The sequence below is a fragment of the Phoca vitulina genome, unplaced genomic scaffold (genome assembly GCF_004348235.1).
Source record: "Phoca vitulina isolate PV1807 unplaced genomic scaffold, GSC_HSeal_1.0 scaffold3, whole genome shotgun sequence".
Classification (NCBI taxonomy): domain Eukaryota; kingdom Metazoa; phylum Chordata; class Mammalia; order Carnivora; family Phocidae; genus Phoca; species Phoca vitulina.
Window position 1 is genome coordinate 67,841,517 of NW_022589706.1, and position 22,872 is coordinate 67,864,388.

General features: G+C 34.1%; 1 protein-coding gene across 1 annotated transcript in view; it reads left to right on the forward strand.

The window, feature by feature from the left end:
* MMRN1 (multimerin 1) overlaps nucleotides 1–22,872 on the forward strand; it is a 74,604-nt gene that overhangs the window by 22,531 nt on the left and 29,201 nt on the right. Inside the window, exons 3-4 of the mRNA XM_032398646.1 lie at nucleotides 13,070–13,189; nucleotides 16,008–16,114. Coding sequence (XP_032254537.1) covers nucleotides 13,070–13,189; nucleotides 16,008–16,114 — 227 coding nt within the window. The remainder of the gene's footprint in view (nucleotides 1–13,069; nucleotides 13,190–16,007; nucleotides 16,115–22,872) is intronic.

Consider the following 22,872-nt stretch of genomic DNA (forward strand, 5'->3'; position numbering starts at 1 on the left):
CTTTTTCTGCTGCTTCATTATTGATGTACAGAAATGCAACAGATCTCTGTACATTGATTTAATATCCTGCAACTTTGCTGAATTCATGTATGAGTTCTAGCAATTTTTTGGTGGAGTTTTTGGGTTTTCTACATAGAGTATCCTGCTGTCTGCAAATAGTGAAAGTTTGACATTTTCCTTTCTGATCTGGGTGCCTTTTATTTCTTATTGTTGTCTGATTGCTGAGGCTAGGGGCTTCTGGTACTATGTTAAATAACAATGGTGAGTGGACACCCTTGTGTTGTTCCTGACTGTAGAGGAAAAGCTCTCCGTTTTTCCCCATTGAGGATGATATTAGCTGTGGGTCTTTCATATATGGTCTTTATGATGTTGAGTTATGTTCCCTCTATCCCTGCTTTGTTGAGGGTTTTTATCAAGAATGGATGCTATATTTTGTCAAATCCTTTATCTGCATCTATCAACAGGATCATATGGTTCTTATCCTCTCTTTTATTAATGTGGTATATCATGTTTATTGATTTGTGAATATTGAACCACCCGGGAACCTTGTGTTTCTTATTTACTATTCTATTTATTACCCCCAACTGTGCCAGGCCCATAGAAAGAGAGCTCAGCAAAACTCTGTGCGATAACGAATCATTGGATGGATTTGGAGTTCAGAGCAAAGATCAAGACTAGAGATATAAATTTGGAAAATATGAAAAGATGGACACTTGGCTAAGGAGAGTTTTTTGTTTGTTTTTATTTGTTTGTTTGCTTTTGTGGTTTATTTGTTTTTTTTTTTAATGAAAGGGAGGAGAGAATAGAGCAGAAACCAAGGTTAGTCAGAGAATTTTCTACTTTTTAGTTTTTTATTTTATTTTGTATACATAATGGTCATAAATATGGTAAAATGTTAATGAAAGTGCCAGAAATGAAATAAAAGTTGAATACCAAACAAGAGGAACATTTTATTCACTAAGTTTAATGTCCTTTCTTTTAGAACTTCATTTATTTACTCTTTTTCTATAAGCTACATAACTTGCTTTATGTACAAATAGAAAGCTTACTTTAAATGAATTATGACTTCTAATATAATGTCTAAAATGGTAAGTTCTCCAAAGCATTCACTAGACCACTTGTAAGTAAAAATTTTGAACACCACTTTTTAAAAAATAATGTTTAAAATTACAATAACTAACCATTAAATTAATTCTACCATTGTAATATGCATTTTTCTGCTTATTTTTGTGAACTATGAGTAGGTTTTGGGTGTGAAAAATCTGATCAATTAAATTTATATATTGTCTCAGTTCCTTGAGGCTGCTATACCAAAACAACACAGACTGGGTTATAAACAACAGAAATTTACCTCTCACAGTTTTGAAAGCCGGATGTCTGAGACTAGCATGGGCCGGCGGGGGGGAGAGCCCTTTTCTGGGTTTCTAGATTTTAAACATGACAGAAGATATGAGGGATCTCTCTAGGGCCTCTTTAATAAGCATACTAATCCCAGGGACGCCTGGGTGCCTTCAGCTCAGGTCATGATCCCAGGGTCCTGGGATCAAGTCCTGCATTGGGTTCTCTGCTCAGCAGGGAGCCTGCTTCTCCCTCTGCTTGCCACTCCCCTTGCATGTGCACTCTCTCTCTCTCTCTATGACAAATAAATAAATAAATAAAATCTTAAAAAAAAAATAAGAGCACTAATCCCATCAAGAGGGCACTGCTATCTCCCAATGGTCCCAGTCCCAATATTATATTGGGCATTTGGATTTTAACATATAAAATTTGGGGGAGCACAAACATTCAATCTATGTCATAGTATTTTGCAAAGTTATTATCAAACCTAATAGCATCCAAAGGGGATTACTTTCACAAGCTGTAAAATTCCCAAGAGAAACACACCATTATGTTAAAGAGTATTTTTTTTTAGTTTCCTTGGGAAATAAATGCATCTACTAGATTACTGTCAGTGAAAACCAACAGTCAGTGGAGTATATTCTGTGTATTAATTTTTTCTCATTAATCACTTCCGTTTATTTCATTCCTTTCATATTTCTCCTCCCTAAATTACTACTGAATATATAAATACATACTGTATTATACATGCTAGAATTTAATAAGTCCTTATATAATCCTAGGTGATTAAATGAGAAATTTTTGTATTTCCTTTTGGATTTTTCAATATGAAAATATTATTTTAAACACTTATTATTTAAGACAAGATGCTAAAAGAGTCAGTTTACAGGAACAACTGGAGTTAAGTATAGAATTAAGCATCATAGCATCTGTGAGCCTCCCTTTTCTGAGGCTTTCTGGTCTGCACACTGGGAGAGCCTGACACCTACTGGAATAGAAACAGTTTACAATGTCCCTGAATAGGCTGAAGTCAGAGTGTGGGGAAAAGAAACAAAAAATAAAATAAAATTAGGTAAAATAAAACAAATTTATGAAAACAGTTATATTTAAGTAACTTTAAGAATTATTACTTGTAAATATATAAATATATATTATATATAATATGTTATACATTTCTAGTCAATGTGTCTCTTAAAAATATACTATCATTAGCTTTAAAATTTTAAAAATAGGTTGGATCAAAAAGCAAACTCTATACATATCCCCCGGAATGGGGACACATTCAGCTGATTGTCCTAAAATTTTGCAGTGAAAATATCATATATACACAATAATTTGCGACTCTGAGACACTGTATCATCATCTATCATCAAAAACTCAATTACAATTACCATACAGTGCCCACGATGGAATGCAAATTAATTATGCCTGACAAAGACTTTAATTGCAAAAGTTGGTATATAAAAAAAGAGTTTCTTCTTAAAATCTAAATTAACCAGAAAATTAAAGTATCAGAATATCAGAAATTCCCCATCATCTGAGCTTTGCGTGATTGCTTTTCAAAATTTGTTTTAAATATATTTTTACATGATTCTTTTATAAAACTAATACTTCTATCCAAGTTTAAATATTATGTAGAATTTTGAGGTAAAGGTACTTACACTAAAATATTAATGAATTACAAACGTAAATTTTGTTTGAAAATAAGTTGTTTTCTTAAGGAGATTAGTGTTCAGATGAACTTATTGGACTATTAGCCAAACTAAATATAAAATGACTAATGTTTTATCCATGTGTGATTTACATATCAAGAATCTTTTTATTAAATCTAAGTACTTACTTTCAATTTTTATTATTTCTTCTTTCATATTGTGCATACGTATATTTCACATTAAAGAAGTGAAAAAGGAGTCATCTCTATTTGCATATATGGCAAAAATTGGGAGATATATATCTATTCCCTTCATAAAAAATCCTACTAACTCTCTGAATCATGTAATCATCATCAGCAGCAAGTGTTTTATATATATTATATTAATTCATTTGGTCTCACAACAACGCTGTGAGATAGGTTATATCATTATACTTATTGTATGGAAGGCGAAGCCACATTTAATGAACAAACGAATGGCTAATAGTTGTAGTGTCAAAATCTCAAAGTAGGCAGTCTGGCTTGAGCATTAATCAACAACTCTGTTACCTGCCTCTCTAGTCAGGGAAACTTTTCCTTATTATTTTGTTTCGCTTATGTAGGTTTCCCAGTCTCTGTTCCTCCCCTTCTGCTTCATTCAGGGAAAAAACAGAAACAAAAACTCCAGACACAGAAATGCAATCTCTTCATTTGCCTGCATGTGTGGAGTAAAAGAAGAGAATGAAAATCTTGTTCAGGAGGCAGCCTTTCATCATCAGAAATAACCTTATAGGTCTGACTTACAGAGCTGGGGGGAAAAAAAAATGTGTTTATGATGGCTATGAAGCTGAGAGAAACCCCTCTTTTCCCTTTCTTCCCTTTCCTTCTTTTCCCTTTTTCATCCATTTATATTGTAGCATGTGGCAGAATTCCTTTCCTTTTTAAGGCTGAATAATATTCCATTGTAGATAGATAGATGATAGATACCTATATATCACATTTTGTTTATCTATTCATCTGTCCATAGGCACTTTGAATGTTTCCACCTTTTGGATATTGTTATCCATGAAATTTTAATGATGTTCTTCAATGAGGATAGTGTGCTAGGGAGAACATTTACCCTGACTGGTGGTGTTATCTGAAAACTGTTCTTTTTTTTTTTTTAAACTTCAAGCATGTGTTTATCCTCAGGAACTTAGTAATTGAATTATTGAACCATATAAGGCTTTATTTGATTGATTTCCTCTCTAATTATTGACATCAACAAAATTAGGCTTGTTAGGATATATTCTTGCCTTTAACATTTATTCTCCTTTTAAAATGAATTACTTTTTACAAATTTATAGGAGAGAGAGGGGCAGAAAGAGAGAGAAGAAATTGACCACATATGTTACTGAGTTTAGGAATGAGCAGGTTGGATTTACAAAAGTAGTAAACATTTGTCATTAAAAACACATGATATTTCTGATGTATTTAGAATATGTTTATCTCTTCATCGTTGAATTTGGTGGGGATTTAATTGCTATGTATTTGAGGCATTTAGTGTACAATGATGTACTATACCATAGTTTCATAATTTCGCTGTTAGTGATGGTCAAACTTAGCTCAGGTAGGTTTTTGTTGGAATGTGTTTCCATGCAATCATCATTTTGTAATTAAAACAAAAGTGTTCCTCATGAGATAAATGAGTGGCAACAGGAATGAACTATTCTTTTGTGAAGGATTAATTAATATTCTTATCTATAAATTAAATCCCGTGGGAAACTTAGTCCTTTCCTTGAGGCATTTATGAATTCATTAATACATGTATATATTTTTATCATTTTTAGTTTGTAGTCACCCTTAGGTACAAGGTAAAGAATGATTATCAAGTCAGGGAGGCATAGGTGGTTATTAGGTGAGGTGCGGGAGGCTGATAGGAGAGTTGCAAAATAATCCTCTTTCTCTGAGAAAGTTTGAATTTTTCAGAGGTAGCCATGACTGTGTTTCATTTTCCTCTTGTTCCTCTTTGAATCCCTAAATTCATCTCAAAAAGGAGATGACAGGAAACAAAATCATAAAGGTCCTTCATTTCATAAAGTCTCCCCAAACACAAAATCTTCTCCAACTTCCTAGAAAAAAATTACATGCTATTGGCTAATTTATGGTGGGGGTTTTGCTGGTGTACCTTGATGTCTAGTGAATATCCACAGTACCTATTATTTTCATGCTATTGGGTCAGTTCAAGCCACAGATTATCAGTATACAAGTTTAAACATCCAGCCTTTTATAAATAGGATGGCAAGCAATTTATTAATATGAGTTTTAAGGACTAGTATAGACAATGTTAACTGGTCGATTGTTGTCTTTTATTTCTTAAAGAAAATATTTGTTGTGGTCATTATTTAAATGAATCCTTTGTTGCTCAGTCTACTCTTGGTTCAGGATAAGAATGGATATGATTAGGTCATAGTTTTGGTCAGGGTATGCTTCAAATGACAAATCACTAATTAATGGAACTTTTTTTTTAATTTAGTCTTTTTACTAGATCCCTGGAAGACTGGGTTTCTAAAACATTTCAATCAAAAGTACAGTATACAGTAGATTATTTACAATGCTTCTCTTAGTTCATTATCCACAAGACTTCAAGTTGTGTAAGTCAAACTAGAATCCTTTTTCTACCTTCTATTTTTCATGGTCGGCAAGCTAGGCTGGTGTTCTTAAATAACCAAAGCTGCCTGGTTTTCCCTAGAACAAACCTTTTACCTATTAACTTGGAAAATCCAAAGAATCAATACAAGCTTTTTTCAGTACATGCTGCTGCCCAAAAGAAACAGTGTTATTACCCTGAAAGAGAATCCCAAATGCAGTCTGCTGTTTGGAGGGTTACGACCCCATGGAAAGCTAAACACTTCAAAGTACCTGCTCTCCATCCACCATAATCAGTTTGGAAATGTACAAAGGATTTTTAGATTTCAGCAAAATGCTTGTCTGGGATCATTACATTTGCCTTTATGCTGCCTGTCACCATTTTACCATGCTTAATTTTCTATTTTTAAACTTATATTTTCCAATAATTTGGTTTTAAAATTTCTATTTACATTTTTAACATCCCTTAATGAGCTTATTTCATCAGTAGCATAAACCTAATTATGAGTCACACCAGGGGCTCTTTGGCTGTGGATAGTTCTTCCAATTTACACTGGATCAAAGATTGTTGGGCTATGAGCAATCTGCTGGTCTGCTTTTTGCCTACTCAACTCTTTCAGTCATGAGATTGTTTTAGTATTTAGGAATTTAAAAGATCTCTGCAGGTGACACTGTGATTTAGTCTCACAAACATTATCTATATCTATCATCTATCGATCGATGGATCCATCTATCCATCTAGCTATTGTCTCTTTTTCCATAGCCCAGAGTATGTAGGGATCGTGGTACTTTTCTCTGTCCTGCCTCGTACACCTCCCTCAACACTCATGCAGCCAATTCAGGTGACAGAAGATTTAACTGCTTCTGTTTGAAGCTGGTCATTCTCTATAATTAGGATAATCAGTGGATTTGCATAAGAAACCTAATTCATATTTTAAAATATCCCTTTTTTGTGGCCCTCTCAATTTGAAATCTTTCGCATTTCTGTTTCTTGCTTTTGCCAGTTCTTTGTTTCACAGTATTTTTGCAAGTCTCACCATGCTTTTACAAAATGTGCCAAAAGGTCTTTTTATTTCTTTATGGAACTAACCGTTCAAACTTCTCATTCAAAAGATCTTTGCACAATAAGCTATATGGTACTCAGTGTATCTGCTGTAGGTGGATGAATGACAGAGTAAGCTTTATTGTAGAAAAACATTTGGTCCCAAGAAGCCTAAATATTCCAAAGCAGATGTTTACTAACTCCAGTGGCTCTACTCTGGGAAAAAACTGGGTTCCTCCTTTGGTCTTTAACATTTAGATTGATTTTTTTTAAGATTTTATTTATTTGACAGAGAGAGAGAAAAAGAGAGAGAGAGAGCACAATCCAGAGGGAGAGGCAGAGGGAGCAGGTAGCCCAATGCGGGGTTCTATCCCCAGACCCTAGGATCATGACCCGAGCCAAAGGCAGACGCTTAACCGACTGAGCCACCCAGGAACCCTTAGATTGATTTTTGTATTATTTTAATTATTATTTGTATTTTTAGGCAAAATGGATTTCAAACATTCTACTGATTTAGAAGCATGTCTCATACTGATTTGAACTTGTAGTAATTAGATTATATAGTCATATAACATTTCTTTTAATACCATATTTTGTAAATCATCCCTGCCCACTCCCCCCAAAAAAACTCACCATCTCATCATAAATGAGAAGGAAGAATATAAATTAAATGTAATGAGATGCATATTTCTAATAGAAAAAAAAAGTAAGGAGAAAAAAAAATCATGATATAATCTAATCATTCAATTAATCTACAGTTATTAAGAACTTTCCATAGTTTGGTGTAGGGTCTTTATGATAAAGTAACTGGTATTGCAACCAGGAGTGAAGCTGAGCCTTCTTTTCCTAAAACAGTGTTTATATATTCTGCTGCTGACCTTTAAAAATTAGAGAAGTAATTTATGTAACATATTACAAGCACAATAAAAACACTTTCCAGACTTCTACCTATAGCAACTAGGTCTCACCCATCTGAGTTAGATAACTTACTTTCTCATGTAATTTGTTTAATAACTTATTTTTATGCAATTGCAAATAATTAATGTTTTGTGTCTGCACTTATTTAATAGTTAACATTTAATTCTCTCTCCATCCCCTACAACTCCATTTGTAGCATTAATGTATATTTACAATTTAAAATTCCTTGAGGTAGGGAATATCGTTATCATTTTGGGTGGCTTCTAATGTTTGAATGTCATCTAAAAATACACACTTTAATAAAGGCTATTTTTATCTGATCATGACATTTTTGTGGCAAATGACTCTGATGCCGTGAAAGTTTCCCAGCTATTTCTATACTATTTTATATGTTGAAGAGAATAAGCATACATGGATGGATATAAAGAAAGTTTTTTAGAAACTGGTTTGAGAAAAGTTATGGATACAATATGATCTCTTTGATAAGACATGAGTATCAGAACAGCAATTCAGCTAAGTCTATGAGACAGGATTTATTTATTTTATTCTTAATCATAATATTTTAAATCATGCTATATTTGATCCATACAAAATAGATGCATTATTAAATATAATTTTACCATATATACAGGTATCCCTAAACAATATATTGTTCACTTTTATTTTTTAGCTTTATGTAAGAAAAATGCATCATACTGTATTTCTCCGGTAACTTACTTGTATCATACAGGTTTGTTATATAAGTTAAATTTGGGCTATTGGATAATATTATAGTTCACTGTTTTAAGGGTAATGTCCACTGTGTAAATATTTCAGCATGTATTTCTCCTTTCTATGTTAAATGGACATTTGAGTTACTTTCAGTTTTTGATAATTATAAAGAATGCCTGCTGCTATAAATATTCAGATACATGATTACTGGTATACTTGTGCAATTGTTTCTCTAAAATATATATCAAGAAGTATAACCACTGGGTCAGAGGGGATTTGCATGTTCATTTTCATGTAATATTAACAAATTGTTTTTCAAAGTGGTTGTACCAATAGATACTTCTATTAACAGTATTTAAGAGATTCCTCTTATCCTCTATATCCTCTGAATATGTGAGATTGTTGAATTCGCCATGTTTGCTTATTCTGGAGTATCAAATATTATTCCATTGTGATCTTAATTTGCATTTTCTTGATACCAACAAAAGTGACCTTCTTTTTGTACGCTTAGTAGCCATAGGTATTTCCTTGTATAAAATGTTTGTTCAAGGGGCGCCTGGGTGGCTCAGTCGTTAAGCGTCTGCCTTCAGCTCAGGTCATAATTCCAGGTCCTGGGATCGAGCCCCGCATCGGGCTCCCTGCTCGGCGGGAAGCCTGCTTCTCCCTCTCCCACTCCCACTGCTTGTATTCCCTCTATCTCTGTGTCTCTCTCTGTCAAATAAATAAATAAAATCTTTAAAAAAAAAAGTTTGTTCAAGTAGTTTGTGCATTTTTCTATTGTTCTATTTTTTCCCCTGTCCTTGTCTTACTTATTGGTGGGAATTTGTTATATATTATGAATGCTAATCTTCTGATTCATAGCCTCTCTCTCTTTTTTTTTTAGACATAGAGAGGTAGAGCATGGGGTACAGGGGCAGAAGGAGAGGGAGAGAATCTTAATCTTAGTGCAGTGCCGCCTGCAAAGCTCAAGCCCACGACCCTGAGATCATGACCTGAGCTGAAACCAAGAATCGGACACTCAACCGACTGAGCCACCCAGGCACCCCATAGCCTCTCTTTTCAATCACTTTTCGTGTTTTTATGTGAACAAAATTTCTTAAACTTTATATAGTTAAGCATTTTAGTTAGTACATAGAAAAACAACAATTGATTTTTCTGTATATTTGCCTCAGATCTTGCTAAGTTCACTAATTACCTCCAATAGCTTTTTTTGTAGATTCATCATGATCTTCTACATAAAATCCAAGTTTTCTGCAAGTAAACATACTTCTACTTAATATTCAATCTGGGTGACTTCACTTCTCTTTCTTGCCTTACTACATTGGCAAGATAATCCCAGGTCATGAGAATATATGCCTTTGCTTTCTTTTAATAGTTTTACAGTTTTAGCTCTTACTTTTAAGTCTTTGATCCATTTTTGAGTTGATTTTTATATCTGGTATGAGATAGGGGCCCAACTTTACCTGTTTGCCTATGGCTATCCATTTATCTTACCATCATTTGTTGAAAAGAATATTCTTTTCCCATTGAATTGCTTGGCACCCTTGTCAAAAATTAGTTGACCATAAACGTACAGGTTTATTTCTAAACTCTAAATTCCATTCCATTGATCTATAGCACTATTCTTATGCTGGTCAAATACAGTCTCACTTACTGTAGTTTGTAATAAGCTTTGATATTGGATAATGTGAGTACTGAGCCCTCCATTTATTTTTCAGTATTGTTTTAGCTATTCTGAGTTTCTTGCATTTCCACATGAATTTTAAAAACAGTTTTAAATTTCTGCAAAAAAAGGCAGGTGGGATTTTGACTGGGATTGTGTTGACGCTGTCGATCGATTTAGGGAGTATTGCCATTCTAACAATATTAAGTCTTCCAGTCGATGAACGCTTTCCATTTATTTAGGTTGTCTTTCTTTCAGTGATACTTTGTAATTTTTGTACTTCCTTCGTTAAATCTATTCCTGAGCATGTGCTTATTTTTGATGCTATTGTAAGTGGAATTGTTTTCTTAATTTCATCTTTGAGTAGTTCATTGCTAGTGTGCAGAAATACAATTGCTTTTTGTATATTGTAACCTTGCTATACTTGCTTGTAAGTTCTAGTAGCACTTTTGTGGATTTTTAATAATTTTCTACATAGGAGAAATATGTCTCTATGAATATATATATATATATATATATATATATATATATATACATACATACATATACATATTTGCCTGACTAGAACTTATGGTAAAATGTTTCATAAAAGTTACAAGAACAGACATTCTTGCTTTATTCCTGATCTCAAGGGAAAGCTTTCATTCTTTCACCATTTAGTGTGATGTTAGTTGTAGGTTTTTCAGAGATGCCCTTTTATTAAGTTGAGGTAGTTCCCTTCTCTTCTGAATCAATGTCCGTCTGCCTTTTTTCTCTCTTTATATTTTTTATCTGGAATTTATCTATAACGTGCTTAAGTGAAGTTTTACTTTGTGTTTATCTTCCTGGATTCATTGAGCTTCTTAGATCTGAAGACTGATACTCTTCTACCAAATTTAGAAAAATTTCAGCCACTATTTCTTCAACTATTTACTCTTCCTTGATCTTTTTCTCCTACTCTTCTAGAACTCTATTTTAGACCACTTGAGTTTCTGTTCATTTATATTTTAATATTTTTTCCTCTGTACTTCAGTTTGGATAGTTTCTTTTGCCCTACCTCCAAGTTCATTGACCTTAATGTCCAGGGTCCACACTTCTGTTAGGCCCAATCCAGGCAATTTTTATTCATATCTTGTATGTTTTTGTTCTGCTTAATGGTTCTTTTTTTTTTTTTGAGATTTGCCATGAGTTTATTTGCTATGCTCATTTTTTTCCTTGATAATCTTGAACAGGTTTACAGTAACTGTTTTAGTCATTGGTTGCCAATTCAACATCTAGGTCATCTCTGTTTTTTGGATTTTCACTCATGTATTGGTCCTATATTCCACCTTCTTCACATATCTAGTTCTTATTGTTGTTTGTTTTTTATGCTGGGCTGCTATGTTATGAACAGATTTTGTTGTCTTCCTTAGAAAGCATTGACTTCTGTTCTGGCATGGAGTTAGTTATATCAAGGATGGGATTTTTGTTAAGGCTTTGTTGGAGTGTGTGTAGATTAGCCTTACCTTACTGGATGCAGTCATTGTTAGGCTCAGGCAAACACTCAGATGTTTAATGAGAACTCTCCTCTTTGACTCGTCAGGATTCTCCACGATGGGGTAAAATCTGGAATCTCTGTTCAGCTCACACAGCTTCATGGTATTTGTTCTCTGGTGGCCTTGCAAAGACTATTTGCAAGCACTGCATGGTATTCAACCCAAGATTTAGACAAACCCCTATGTTGACTTTTAAGATGACATCTCTGCCACTCCCCCTCATTTTATGAACTTTATCTATATATTCTAACCACCTCAGCAGACCCAAACTCACATCTCTATTTCCTTCACCCAGTGCTCTCTCTCTTTGGGGCCCACGACTTTGCAATGTAGTTTGAAAATTGTTTGCAGGCAGAAAACTAGATTCAATATGGAATTCACATCATGTTGTTCCCTTCTCTCAAAAAATCATTTCACTGCATTGTCTGTTGTTCAACATCTGAAAATTATTGCTTTATATATCTTGTCCAGCTTTATAGATTTTTACCAAGGGAAAGTAAATCTGATGTTCTGTAATGGCCAGAGCCAGAAATTTCTGAAATTTGTGTTTTTAGTTTATTACATAAAAAACAGGATAAGCCTATTCAACTTGTATCAAATTAAGGTTTAACTTAAAAAGGCTCTAAATCTGTGGATTAATTTGAGGAGAATTGATATATTTACATTGGCTGTTCCCATCATTAACAGGATTTATTGGATTTTCTTTGGGGCTTTTCAATAAAGCTTAACAATTATATGTTATATCTTCTTATATACACTTTTTTTTTGGATTTAAGAAGAATAATGTTATTTTTGCTATTGTAAGTAGTACATTTTTAAAATTTATTATTGGTACATTGAACTGTAACTGATCTTAACTTTGTGGCCATACATTTTTATTCAATTATAAAAAATTTATATTGATCTTAACTACATTGTTGAACTCTTATAATCATTTGCATCTGGACTATTTCATATTTTTTATTCACAATCATATCATCTGCTGCTAATAATAGTTATTTTTTCCTCTTTTTTAAAATTTTTACAGCATTTACTTATTTGCTTTTGTCTTATTGCACATTGTTCAATAGAAGTAATGGACCTAGGTCTGAGTCTCCAATCTAAGTACTAATGCTGACATTTGCCATAAGGGCAGTCTTGGATTTTTACTTAACTTACAGCTGAACAATACAAGTTCTGGTTTTAACTCTTTTTATTCTTTTTTTTTTTAAAGATTTTATTTATTTATTTGAGAGAGAGAGCACATGAGAGGGGGGAGGGTCAGAGGGAGAAGCAGACTCCCTGCCGAGCAGGGAGCCGGATGCAGGACTCGATCCAGGGACTCCAGGATCATGACCTGAGCCGAAGGCAGTCAGTCGCTTAACCAACTGAGCCACCCAGGCACCCCACTCTTATTTATTCTTAATTTACTTTGATCTTGTAGCATTTCTTTACTTTTCATGTGTACAGCAATGCAGTAACAAGTATGTTCTCTCATTTCCAGATATTTTAAGGTTAGGTACCAATTTTTCAAAGTATCTAATCCACAACACCAACAGCAATAGATACAGACCTATGAAAATAATTTTAATGGAAAGAATTCTTTTTGATAATGATTTTTTTAACAAAAATTATCTCTTCCTTAGGAATTGGTGTGCTTATGTACATACCAGATTATCTCCTACAGTGATACTAGACAACCAAGTCACTTATATTCCAAGTGGGAGAGGGCCTTGTGGCTGGGCCAGTGGATCCTGTCCTCAGAGGTATGTGATATTTTTTTGAAAATAGCCACTGCTTATACTGTATTTATGTATGTCTTGGAATATATAGAGAAAGTTAATCATCCCAGGTGCATATGTATGATAGGGGTAGAGTAAGGTCAACACAGTAAATTAGATGCATGATTTGGGGTAAGTTAAAATGCAGATACCAATAATACATGCCTCATATGGGAATTTTTAGAATATGTGAGATACTGCAGTAATATGCTTAGCCTAGGGACAGGTACTTTGTGAGTCTTTAATAAATGTTAACTTTTATGCTTATTTCCATTTTTACTATTACTATTACCTTTATTCTATGACCTGATCAATAATCCTGTCCTTTAATTCTTATGAAATTCATACACAGTTCTAAAATTTTATTGATAATTTCTGCCTCATACCACATCAGAGAGAAGTCCATAACTTGGCAAGCCACCCTAATTGCAATTGTGCATGATCAAACAGCTAAATGGGGCCTTTCTTTATATGCCTATTTTAATGATTCATGTTATTTAATTTTCATTTATTCATGTTATTTAATTTTCATTTTAAAAAAACCTATTTAGGACATTTAAAAATTGCTCAAATGCGGAGCTGAGTAATTGATAAATTCTCTGAATTCATACAGTCACAGTAGCTTATCTGAGGGTATTTCAGAAGACCCCGAAATAAAAACTAAAATTATTATTCAGGCCATGATGGCTCATGTTATGCAAATTGTCATACAAATAACTCAGGCAATGAATCTGACACATTGACAGTCTGGAACAGTGCACAGGAAGGATATGTAAAATCAAGGTGTTTCTTACTCCCTGGAGGAATAGCTGAGGTTCATGGTCCAGAGAGCTAAGCACATCTTAGGGATTTGGGAGAGCTGAGCTCCAGTTCTGCTTTCAGCATTTACTCCCTTTGTGGCGATTTCCTTGTCGACATGAGATACAAACAATGCATTGTTAACTCTTCAGTAATGAAAAATATTACCACAGTAACCCCATTATACTGTCCTTCTGAGTTCAAGGTGAGTTTTTTTTTTCTCTCTCCCTCTCTCTCTTTAAACAAACCAGAAATATGTATCTTTATTCTCATCTCTTATCTTTCTCTAGCTTTGAATGGGTCTCTCCATTCATGCATTATTTCAGTACATACGCATTTTTGTCACTTTCTCTTTTATTATGTCGGAGTCACATATAGTAGGGATCCAGTTTGCTAAAGCAGGGACATTGATTCTAGTAATAATGTAACTAACTGCTTGAGTTCATCCTAATAAACTCTACAGAGTCCTTTTCCAAACAGCCTTACTTTCTATTTAGCTTTAGCTACTGGGCTGGAGCTATTTCACTGGACAGAGTGACTTACTGAATATAATTTACTGAAATAAACACAGGTAAATGACTAACCTACTTTTAGAGATGGAAAGAACTTATAGCTCATTTTAAAATTGAGGAATAACCTCACACATATTGAATTACCCTTCAAGTCACAGAAGAAACTAAAACCCAAGTCTCCTAAAGCCCAGTCGGTTCCAATAATTTCCCTCCACATGATCAGGGTTTATCCAGGAAATTGACTACTGTTGTCCCCACATAGTTGCAGGGGACAAACTCTAGATAATAAAAGGGAGGCTAACCCACGCAACATGGATTAAAATCCCACCTCGATCACTTTTAGGTTCGAGACTTTGAGCACGTTATTTCATCTCTCCATTCTTCAGGTTCCTCATCAGCATATCAGGATAATAATAATATTTTCCACATAGAACTAATAAGAAAATTAAACAAGGTAATATATACCCATTTCATAGGCCCACTCGATAAATACTAGCTAAATATTGAAGTCATAAGGGTAAGAATAACATGGCCAAATTGTATTTATGATTTACATTTACATATATAGGGCCTACAATTTAGTACCATTCACCATTTATATTGATTGCTATGCTAAAATGTTATAGTTTCTTCATTTCCCTTCCATGGTTTCTTCTTAGAAATATTTTCTCATGTTGGGTCCCTTCCTATTTCCCTCTCTTTCTCTTTCTCTCTCTCTTCCCCACTCTCTATCAGAGATAAATACCATATGAGAGAAATAATATTAAAAATTAAAATTTTTAAACTTGAGAAAGGAAAAAGTGCGGGTTAAAAATCATAGTGGTTGTCATAATTTCAGTTAGATCACTGATACACAGTTTAAGTTGTTTGATGTTGATTTGGGGGAAAACAGATCCTTTTAACTATAAGGATATAAGGAAGACTAAAAATTGAAATAAAAGAAATTGTCCTCATAAGCTATTTAAAAAATAGAATTAAAATAAGTTTTAACATTCGTTTAGTAAAAAGTATTATCAAGGGAAAAGCTATACTACGTTTAGAAAATGTAATGATAGTTATAAACAAAATACCAAATAGCATAACTCTTAATGCTCTTTGTAATTTATTTAAAGAAATGTAAGTTTAACAATAATATTGATGAGGGGCTCCAAGGTGCTCAGTTGGTTAAGCATCCGACTCTTGATTTCAGCTCAGGTCATGATTTTGGGGTTGTGAGATCGAGCCCCACATCAGCTCTGTGCTGTGCGTGGAGCCTGCTTAAGATTTTCTCTCTCCCTCTCCCCTTTCCCCACCCACCCCGCCCCGCTCTCTCATGTGCTGTTTCTCAAATAAATAAATATGTAATAATAATAATAATATTGATGATGAAGATTATAATAATAATAACAGATAACATTTACTGAATGCTTCTTATATTTTAGGTATCATCTCCAAAACTTTAATTATCCCAACTGATAATTTAATGTGAGACAAATAATTGCTCTCCTCTCCAGATCTCAGAAGATATCAAATCCTGTCTACAGGATGCAACATAAAATCGTTACCTCATTGGAATGGAAGTGCTGTCCTGGATTCAGTGGAGCAAAATGTCAACTAAAAGGTATATTCTAATAGTAATTTTATAATAATTAGAAGCATAAAACTTCTGAAGAATAAGCAATTGATTCCAGTGAAGAAAAGTGTCGTAGTCTCCCTTTTGAACCAAAGTTACTGAACATGTAGCCAAATCATTAAAACTGTTAACCTCTCTAGAGCTTCCTAACTTAGTAGCTAGTTTAGCACCCTGAATTTCATAACGAGTTGTCTTATATATTCCTATATTGTTATGTTAGTTTTAGAGGACGAGTAAGTTGAGATTTATCTCACTTTTTCTTAACTATTTGCTATGGAGGCATGCCTTATTAAAATATCAGAAATCCTAATTTTATATTTTAAATAATCATTAAAAGTGACCCTATATGAAAATAAAACTACCTTCTAGTTTTTTCCAGTTCAATTATTTGAAATAATATTATGTATATGAATGAAATTCACTTTTAAAGAATATACAAATGTGGCATGAATAATTGTGCTTTTCTTCTTAAATCCTAATAGAGCCATTTTATCAACTGTGATTTTAAGGATTTTCTGGTGGCAAGGCTAATCAAACACGTGGTAACCTGCTGTGGCCTAACATCTGTGTGGCTATTACGTTGCTTTTGGCTTTAAACAGGTTTCCTTTGAAAAATAAGATATGGCATCAGCATACATATTTTAAATGAATGAATATTACAAGAAAGACCATTAGCAGTGGTGAGGAATTCAATCAGCAGCGTGAGAGACTGTGATTAAAAATTAATGTAAGTGTGGAGAAACCATTATGATTCACATTTAAAAAAAGAAAGTTGTAATACAAAAGCGCTTGGAAACTTGCAGCTTCGTTAGGGATGTTATATATGGTTTTTCTAGCCCATTCAGTGAGAATCTGTAGGCAAATTCAACTGTAATGCTATTTGTTCTGGGTCTGGCCTGAATTTCAGAGATGTTCTAAAAATTTAATACATTTTCAGGTTATAGTATGAATATGTACTTCATTTATAATCAGGTAAAATAAACTTTATTTATTTATTTTTTATTTTATTTTATTATGTTATGTTAATCACCATACATTACATCATTAGTTTTTAATGTAGTGTTCCATGATTCATTGTTTGCATATAACACCCAGTGCTCCATTCAATATGTGCCCTCTTTAATACCCATCACCAGGCTAACGCATCCCCCCACCCTCCTCTCTTCTAGAACCCTCAGTTTGTTTCTCAGAGTCTATAACTTTTAAATAAAATATCATCTATGCCAAAGTATTTAGAAACAAGGTAATTTAGCATATTCTAAAAAAGTCCACATATGATCGTGCTTTCACATGATTCCTAATTTATGTGAGGTGCACAGGTATATTCCCAGTGGTAAAACATATTTGTTTATCATCTGTATATAGCAGATGGTTAAAAGTTCTGAACAGTATTTAGAATTATATTTCTAAAGTCTAAGGTTAGTTTTTATATTTTTCTTCTTTCATGCAGAAGATCTTGGGAGTATTAATTCCATGAAGGATATCTTAGGAGTATTAATTCCATTATTATTCTTAAAGATTCAAGCGTTTGTTCACAGCATACTTTTCTAGAAATTTAGAATGTCATTACACACGCTGTTGCACCTATGGAACTGAAAGCTGATAAATCTTTATGTCAAAGAATGTCTTGGGCTGCAGCTGATTAAGAACTGCTGTTACTTCATACTTTGTCCTTTTATACCTACTAATCGATTATTAATCACTAAGGTGGACTATAAACATTTGTGAGGAAAAATAATAGAATTCCATCATTATAAATGTACACACAAGAAACAAGGCTAATTGACAGTTTTGAATATCTACTAGGTATTGCTATCCCCTTTTTTTCAAAGCATCACATGAAATATTTAAATTGAATTCAAATAGTTTAGCTTTGATTATTTAGTGACACCTCATGTTCTATCTGGAAGCAACCTGTGGATATTTTTAATACTAGATTTACAAATCATTATCTTGAATCCCATTAGCTAAAATGTCCCAGAACAGATCTGACTATGACCTTCTGTCACAGTACTGTAATTAGAATTACTCATAATTCAGGCATGTGCTGATGAAGCTTTTGTGGAAAGGTCATCTTTCTATTGAAATCCCTGGTAGGAATAACTTTCTGATGGCAGCTGTGCCCATTGTGTCAGGTCATAGAATCAACTCGATATCACTGTGATTCCAAAAAAAACTCTACTGTCGCTCCCTACAATGTTCTGAGTGTCCTACTCTTCACTTTTATTGCAGTACATAAAAGCTGTTGTATTTTTTATTAGTGCAGTTGATGCACTGGTAGTATCAGGAACTACCGTGTCCCTTTGTCCCTTGAATCAGTCTTCATTATTTCATCTATCCTAGGTTTGTTTTCCTTCCTTCCTTCCTTTTGTTCTTTCTTTCCTTCCACATTTTCCCCTTCTGATTCCTCCTTCCTACATTCCAAGTCCCCCCCACCATCACACTTCATATATGTGCCAACAGTCTCGTTCTTATACGGAAGGGAAAATTGTCAGGTTTCCTTTGACAACACTCTCCACGCTGTCTCATATGACAAGCAGCCCCAAATATGACAAGAATAATCAGTGTGGCTCATCCATTCTTCAAACTTCTTCAGAGCCTTCAAGGGTTTGGAATAACATGGTCATGTAGCTTCTGTGATAATTACTTCAGTGTTAGTCCTTCGCACTGGGAGATTATTTTATCCATAGAAAATTTGTAAAATACTGCACAAATTTTACAAATCCCTACTTCCCCCAAAAGTTCCATCCCCACAAATAAAATAAATGTCATAATACAAAAGTAACAATTTCTTTTTCATTGAGATTGCAGTAGGGTGATCTTTTTAAATATACAAGGAAAATCCATAGAACAGGAATAAAATGGAACAGCTAGCAACTGTACGCTCTTTTATTTCTCCTCCTCCACTTCTCTACCTTTTTCTCTTTTTTTTCTCCCCCCAACCCCAAAACTCCATCTCCAACCTGTTAGAAAGGGATATTGTGATGCAAAATCCATGAGGCAATTCGTCCTGTTGTCTTACTCTACAATATGCTGTTTGTAATATTACTGAACCTCCATACATGCTCATTTTGCTACAATTTAGATAATGAAAATTCTGGTAAAACGTTCTAGATTAGTTTATTAAAAATATTAGTCATACTAGCTAGAGGAAACCAATTTTTTTAAAAGTATAAGTGAATAGAATTTTGCTGGATAAAAAAAGGAAGAAGCGTTAAGTCCAACAGCAAAGTAATAGTTTTGATGTATTTTACATTTGGTATACCTTTTTGAGGATCAAAGAGTTTATCTTCAGAAAGGGACCTAATTTTATGATGTGAGATCCAAGACATTTTTTTGGAATGTCAGCAACAATATACTTTTTAAACCAATTTTATAAAATTTGCAATAATGTGCTTTTCCAGTAGATGTCTCTAAAATGTTCTTAAGTAGAACAAGGAAACTGTGGCTTGCTCTAATGACACAAAAGATGGGAATTTAAGTTCAAATAACGTTCGATTAGAGAGGAGGAAAGAAAAGCTTCTTTGTAAATCTGTTAAAAAAAATTCCAGTCAGCTTTAGTCAGATCCTCTCTATAGGAAAATTATGTTTTATTAAATGTATCACAGATATTATGAATGCTGAAAATACAATCATGCAGTTATTGAAATAAACTGATCCCTGCCATACGTTATGAATATATAAAAATATTTCATTTCACAAATGCTGTGAAATAATTCAATAAATTTTATAAGCTATTATAACTAGCATTTTAAATATGGGACATCTCCAGTAAAATTATTTTAAAATATTGACTTCAATATAAATATTTAAAACAGAAAAAAGTCCCTGTATTTCTTATATATATGCCTATCTAATTCATTCCAGTGGCATTTAATGCTTTCTCCTTTTAAGAAAGAACATTACCATCTATAAGCATCTTGCTCAATTATGATACATTTAGTCAAAAGTCACCATGTATCTTAGGTCTTTGTTGCACCAAATTGCTTTCTTTGGTTTGACTACCAAATCTCAGTAAATCTTTATATATGTACTGACCATCACCAAATAAGCATTTGCTTATCCTGGTATTGCAGGATCAGCGGGAAACTGGTCTTGTCACACAGGAAGGGTTTTGGTTCTAAGAGCAAGAGCAAGCTTCCTCATTACTGAGTTGCCATTAATGACTTCCTATATATGCCTCAAAGATCTGGAAGAAAAAAAAAACACTCATAGGTAACACCTGTCTATTAAAAGGAGGAGGAGGAAGAGGAGAAGGTGGAGGAGGAGAAAGGAATGAGAAGAAGGAAGGGAGGAAGGAAGGAAGAAGGAAGAAAGGAAGGAAGGAAGAAGGAAGGAAAGAAGGAAGGAATAAGCTCCTAATAACCAAGTTGTTGCTCTTGACACTTGCTGACCTTGCTTCTCTAAGTCCTTGATCCACCAAGGTCAGAGTTTCCATGCAGGGAAAAAGGAGGAATTGTATTGAGGGAAAAGGAAAAAAAAAAAAAAAAAAGAATCTGATGTTTAAAATATATTGCATTTTTTTAAAAATCTGAAGCACATAAAGATCTTTAAAAGTTATTTGACTTAATCTCTTCAACAATGGTGTTGGGAAAATTGGACAGCCACATGCAGAAGAATGAAACTGGACCACTTCCTTACACCACACACAAAAATAGACTCAAAATGGATAAAAGACCTAAATGTGAGACAGGAATCCATCAAAATCCTTGATGAGAACACAGGCAGCAACCTCCTTGACCTCAGCTGCAGCAACTTCTTCCTAGACACACTGCCAAAGGCAAGGGAAGCAAGGGCAAAGATAAACTATTGGGACTTCATCAAGATAAAAAGCTTTTGCACAGCAAAGGAAACAGTCAACAAAATCAAAGACAACCGGCAGAATGGGAGAAGATATTTGCAAATGACATATCAGATAAAGGGCTAGTATCCAAAATCTATAAAGAATTTATCAAACTCAACACCCAAAGAACAAATAATCCAATCAAGAAATGGGCAGAAGACATGAACGACACTTCTGCAAGGAAGACATACAAATGGCCAACAGACACATGAAAAAGTGCTCAACATCACTCGGCATCAGGGAAATCCAAATCAAAACCTCAATGAGATACCACTTCACACCAGTCAGAATGGCTAAAATTAACAAGTCAGGAAACGACAGATGTTGGCGAGGATGCGGAGAAAGGGCAACCCTCCTACACTGTTGGTGGGAATGCAAGCTGGGCAGCCACTCTGGAACACAGTATGGAGGTTCCTCAAAAAGTTGAAAATAGAGCTACCCTATGACCCAGCCATTGCACTGCTGGGTTTTTACCCCAAAGATACAAATGTAGTGATCTTAAGGGGTACGTGCACCCCAATGTTTATAGCAGCAATGTCCACAATAGCCAAACTATGGGAAGAGCCTAGATGTCCATCAACAGATGAATGGATAAAGAAAATGTGGTATATAGCTACAATGAAATATTATGCAGCCATCAAAAAAATGAAATCTTGCCATTTTGCAATAGTGTGGATGGAACTAGAGAGTATTATGCTAAGCTAAATAAGTCAATCAGAGAAAGACAATTATCATATGATCTCACTCATATGTGGAATTTGATAAACAAGGCAGAGGATCATAGGGGAAGGGAGGGAAAAATGAAATAAGATGAAACCAGAGAGGGAGACAAACCATAAGAGACTCTTAATCTCAGGAAACAAACTGAGGGTTGCTGGAGTGGAGGTGGGTGGGAGGGATGGGGTGGCGAGGTGATAGACATTGGAGAGGGTATGTGCTATGGTGAGCACTGTGAATTGTGTAAGACTGATGAATCACAGACCTGTACCCCTGTAACAAATAATACATTATATGTTAATAAAAAAAAGTTATTTGACTTAAATAAATGTCCTTCTGTCCCAGCACCTATGTCTCAGAAAGAACCAAGGAAAAGAGACTGAGAAATCCGCTGTATAGAACAAAGCAAAGGTCTGTGCTGAAGTGCAAGATAAGATTGCCTGGGAAACCTAGAATTTGTAGCAGTTCTTGTGGTAGGGAATACCTTTGGGAAGACAGAAAGATTGCTAAATGAAAAAATAAAAGATCATCGATCATTCAGGAACTTTATCACAAGAGAGTAACTGACTCCACTGTCAGAGATCCTATCAGCACTTCTCCATCGGCTAAATCCCATGCAATAGACTGGAATGAATGCAAGTATTGAACTCCAGTCAACAAACAGAGCTAGGAAAAGATAACATAAACGATTGAACTTGTTAAACGGGCATTTCAGGTTTCTAACAGCCTTGGCAGGGACCCAATCCGATGAATTCCAGAGAAAAGAGATTCATATGACAATTGGATCTCAAGGATCTTTGTTTGATGGTTAATAGCTGTTTCTTTCACGTAGGAGTAGGAGTACAATTTCCTCATCTAGTTCCTCTTAAAACAATTAATTTAAAAATAATTACAGCTAAGAGCAAATGGAAAGTTTTACATGTGTATGCACACACACACAATCACATTAGTTTTTGTCACTTAATATTTAAAGTATTTTTCCCATTACATTTTCTTTCAAATCAGTCTTCTTCAACTTCACAAAAATATGGAGAAATTTCATTTTTCTTATTTCACATATATTACGTTTTCATAAAATGAGGAGTGAATTACTGAAGATCAGTATGCAAGAAAACTAGACTTTCACTTGCTACTTCTATGTATTATTCTTTGTCTCTTTCAATAGCTTTCTTTTTTTCTCTGAGTT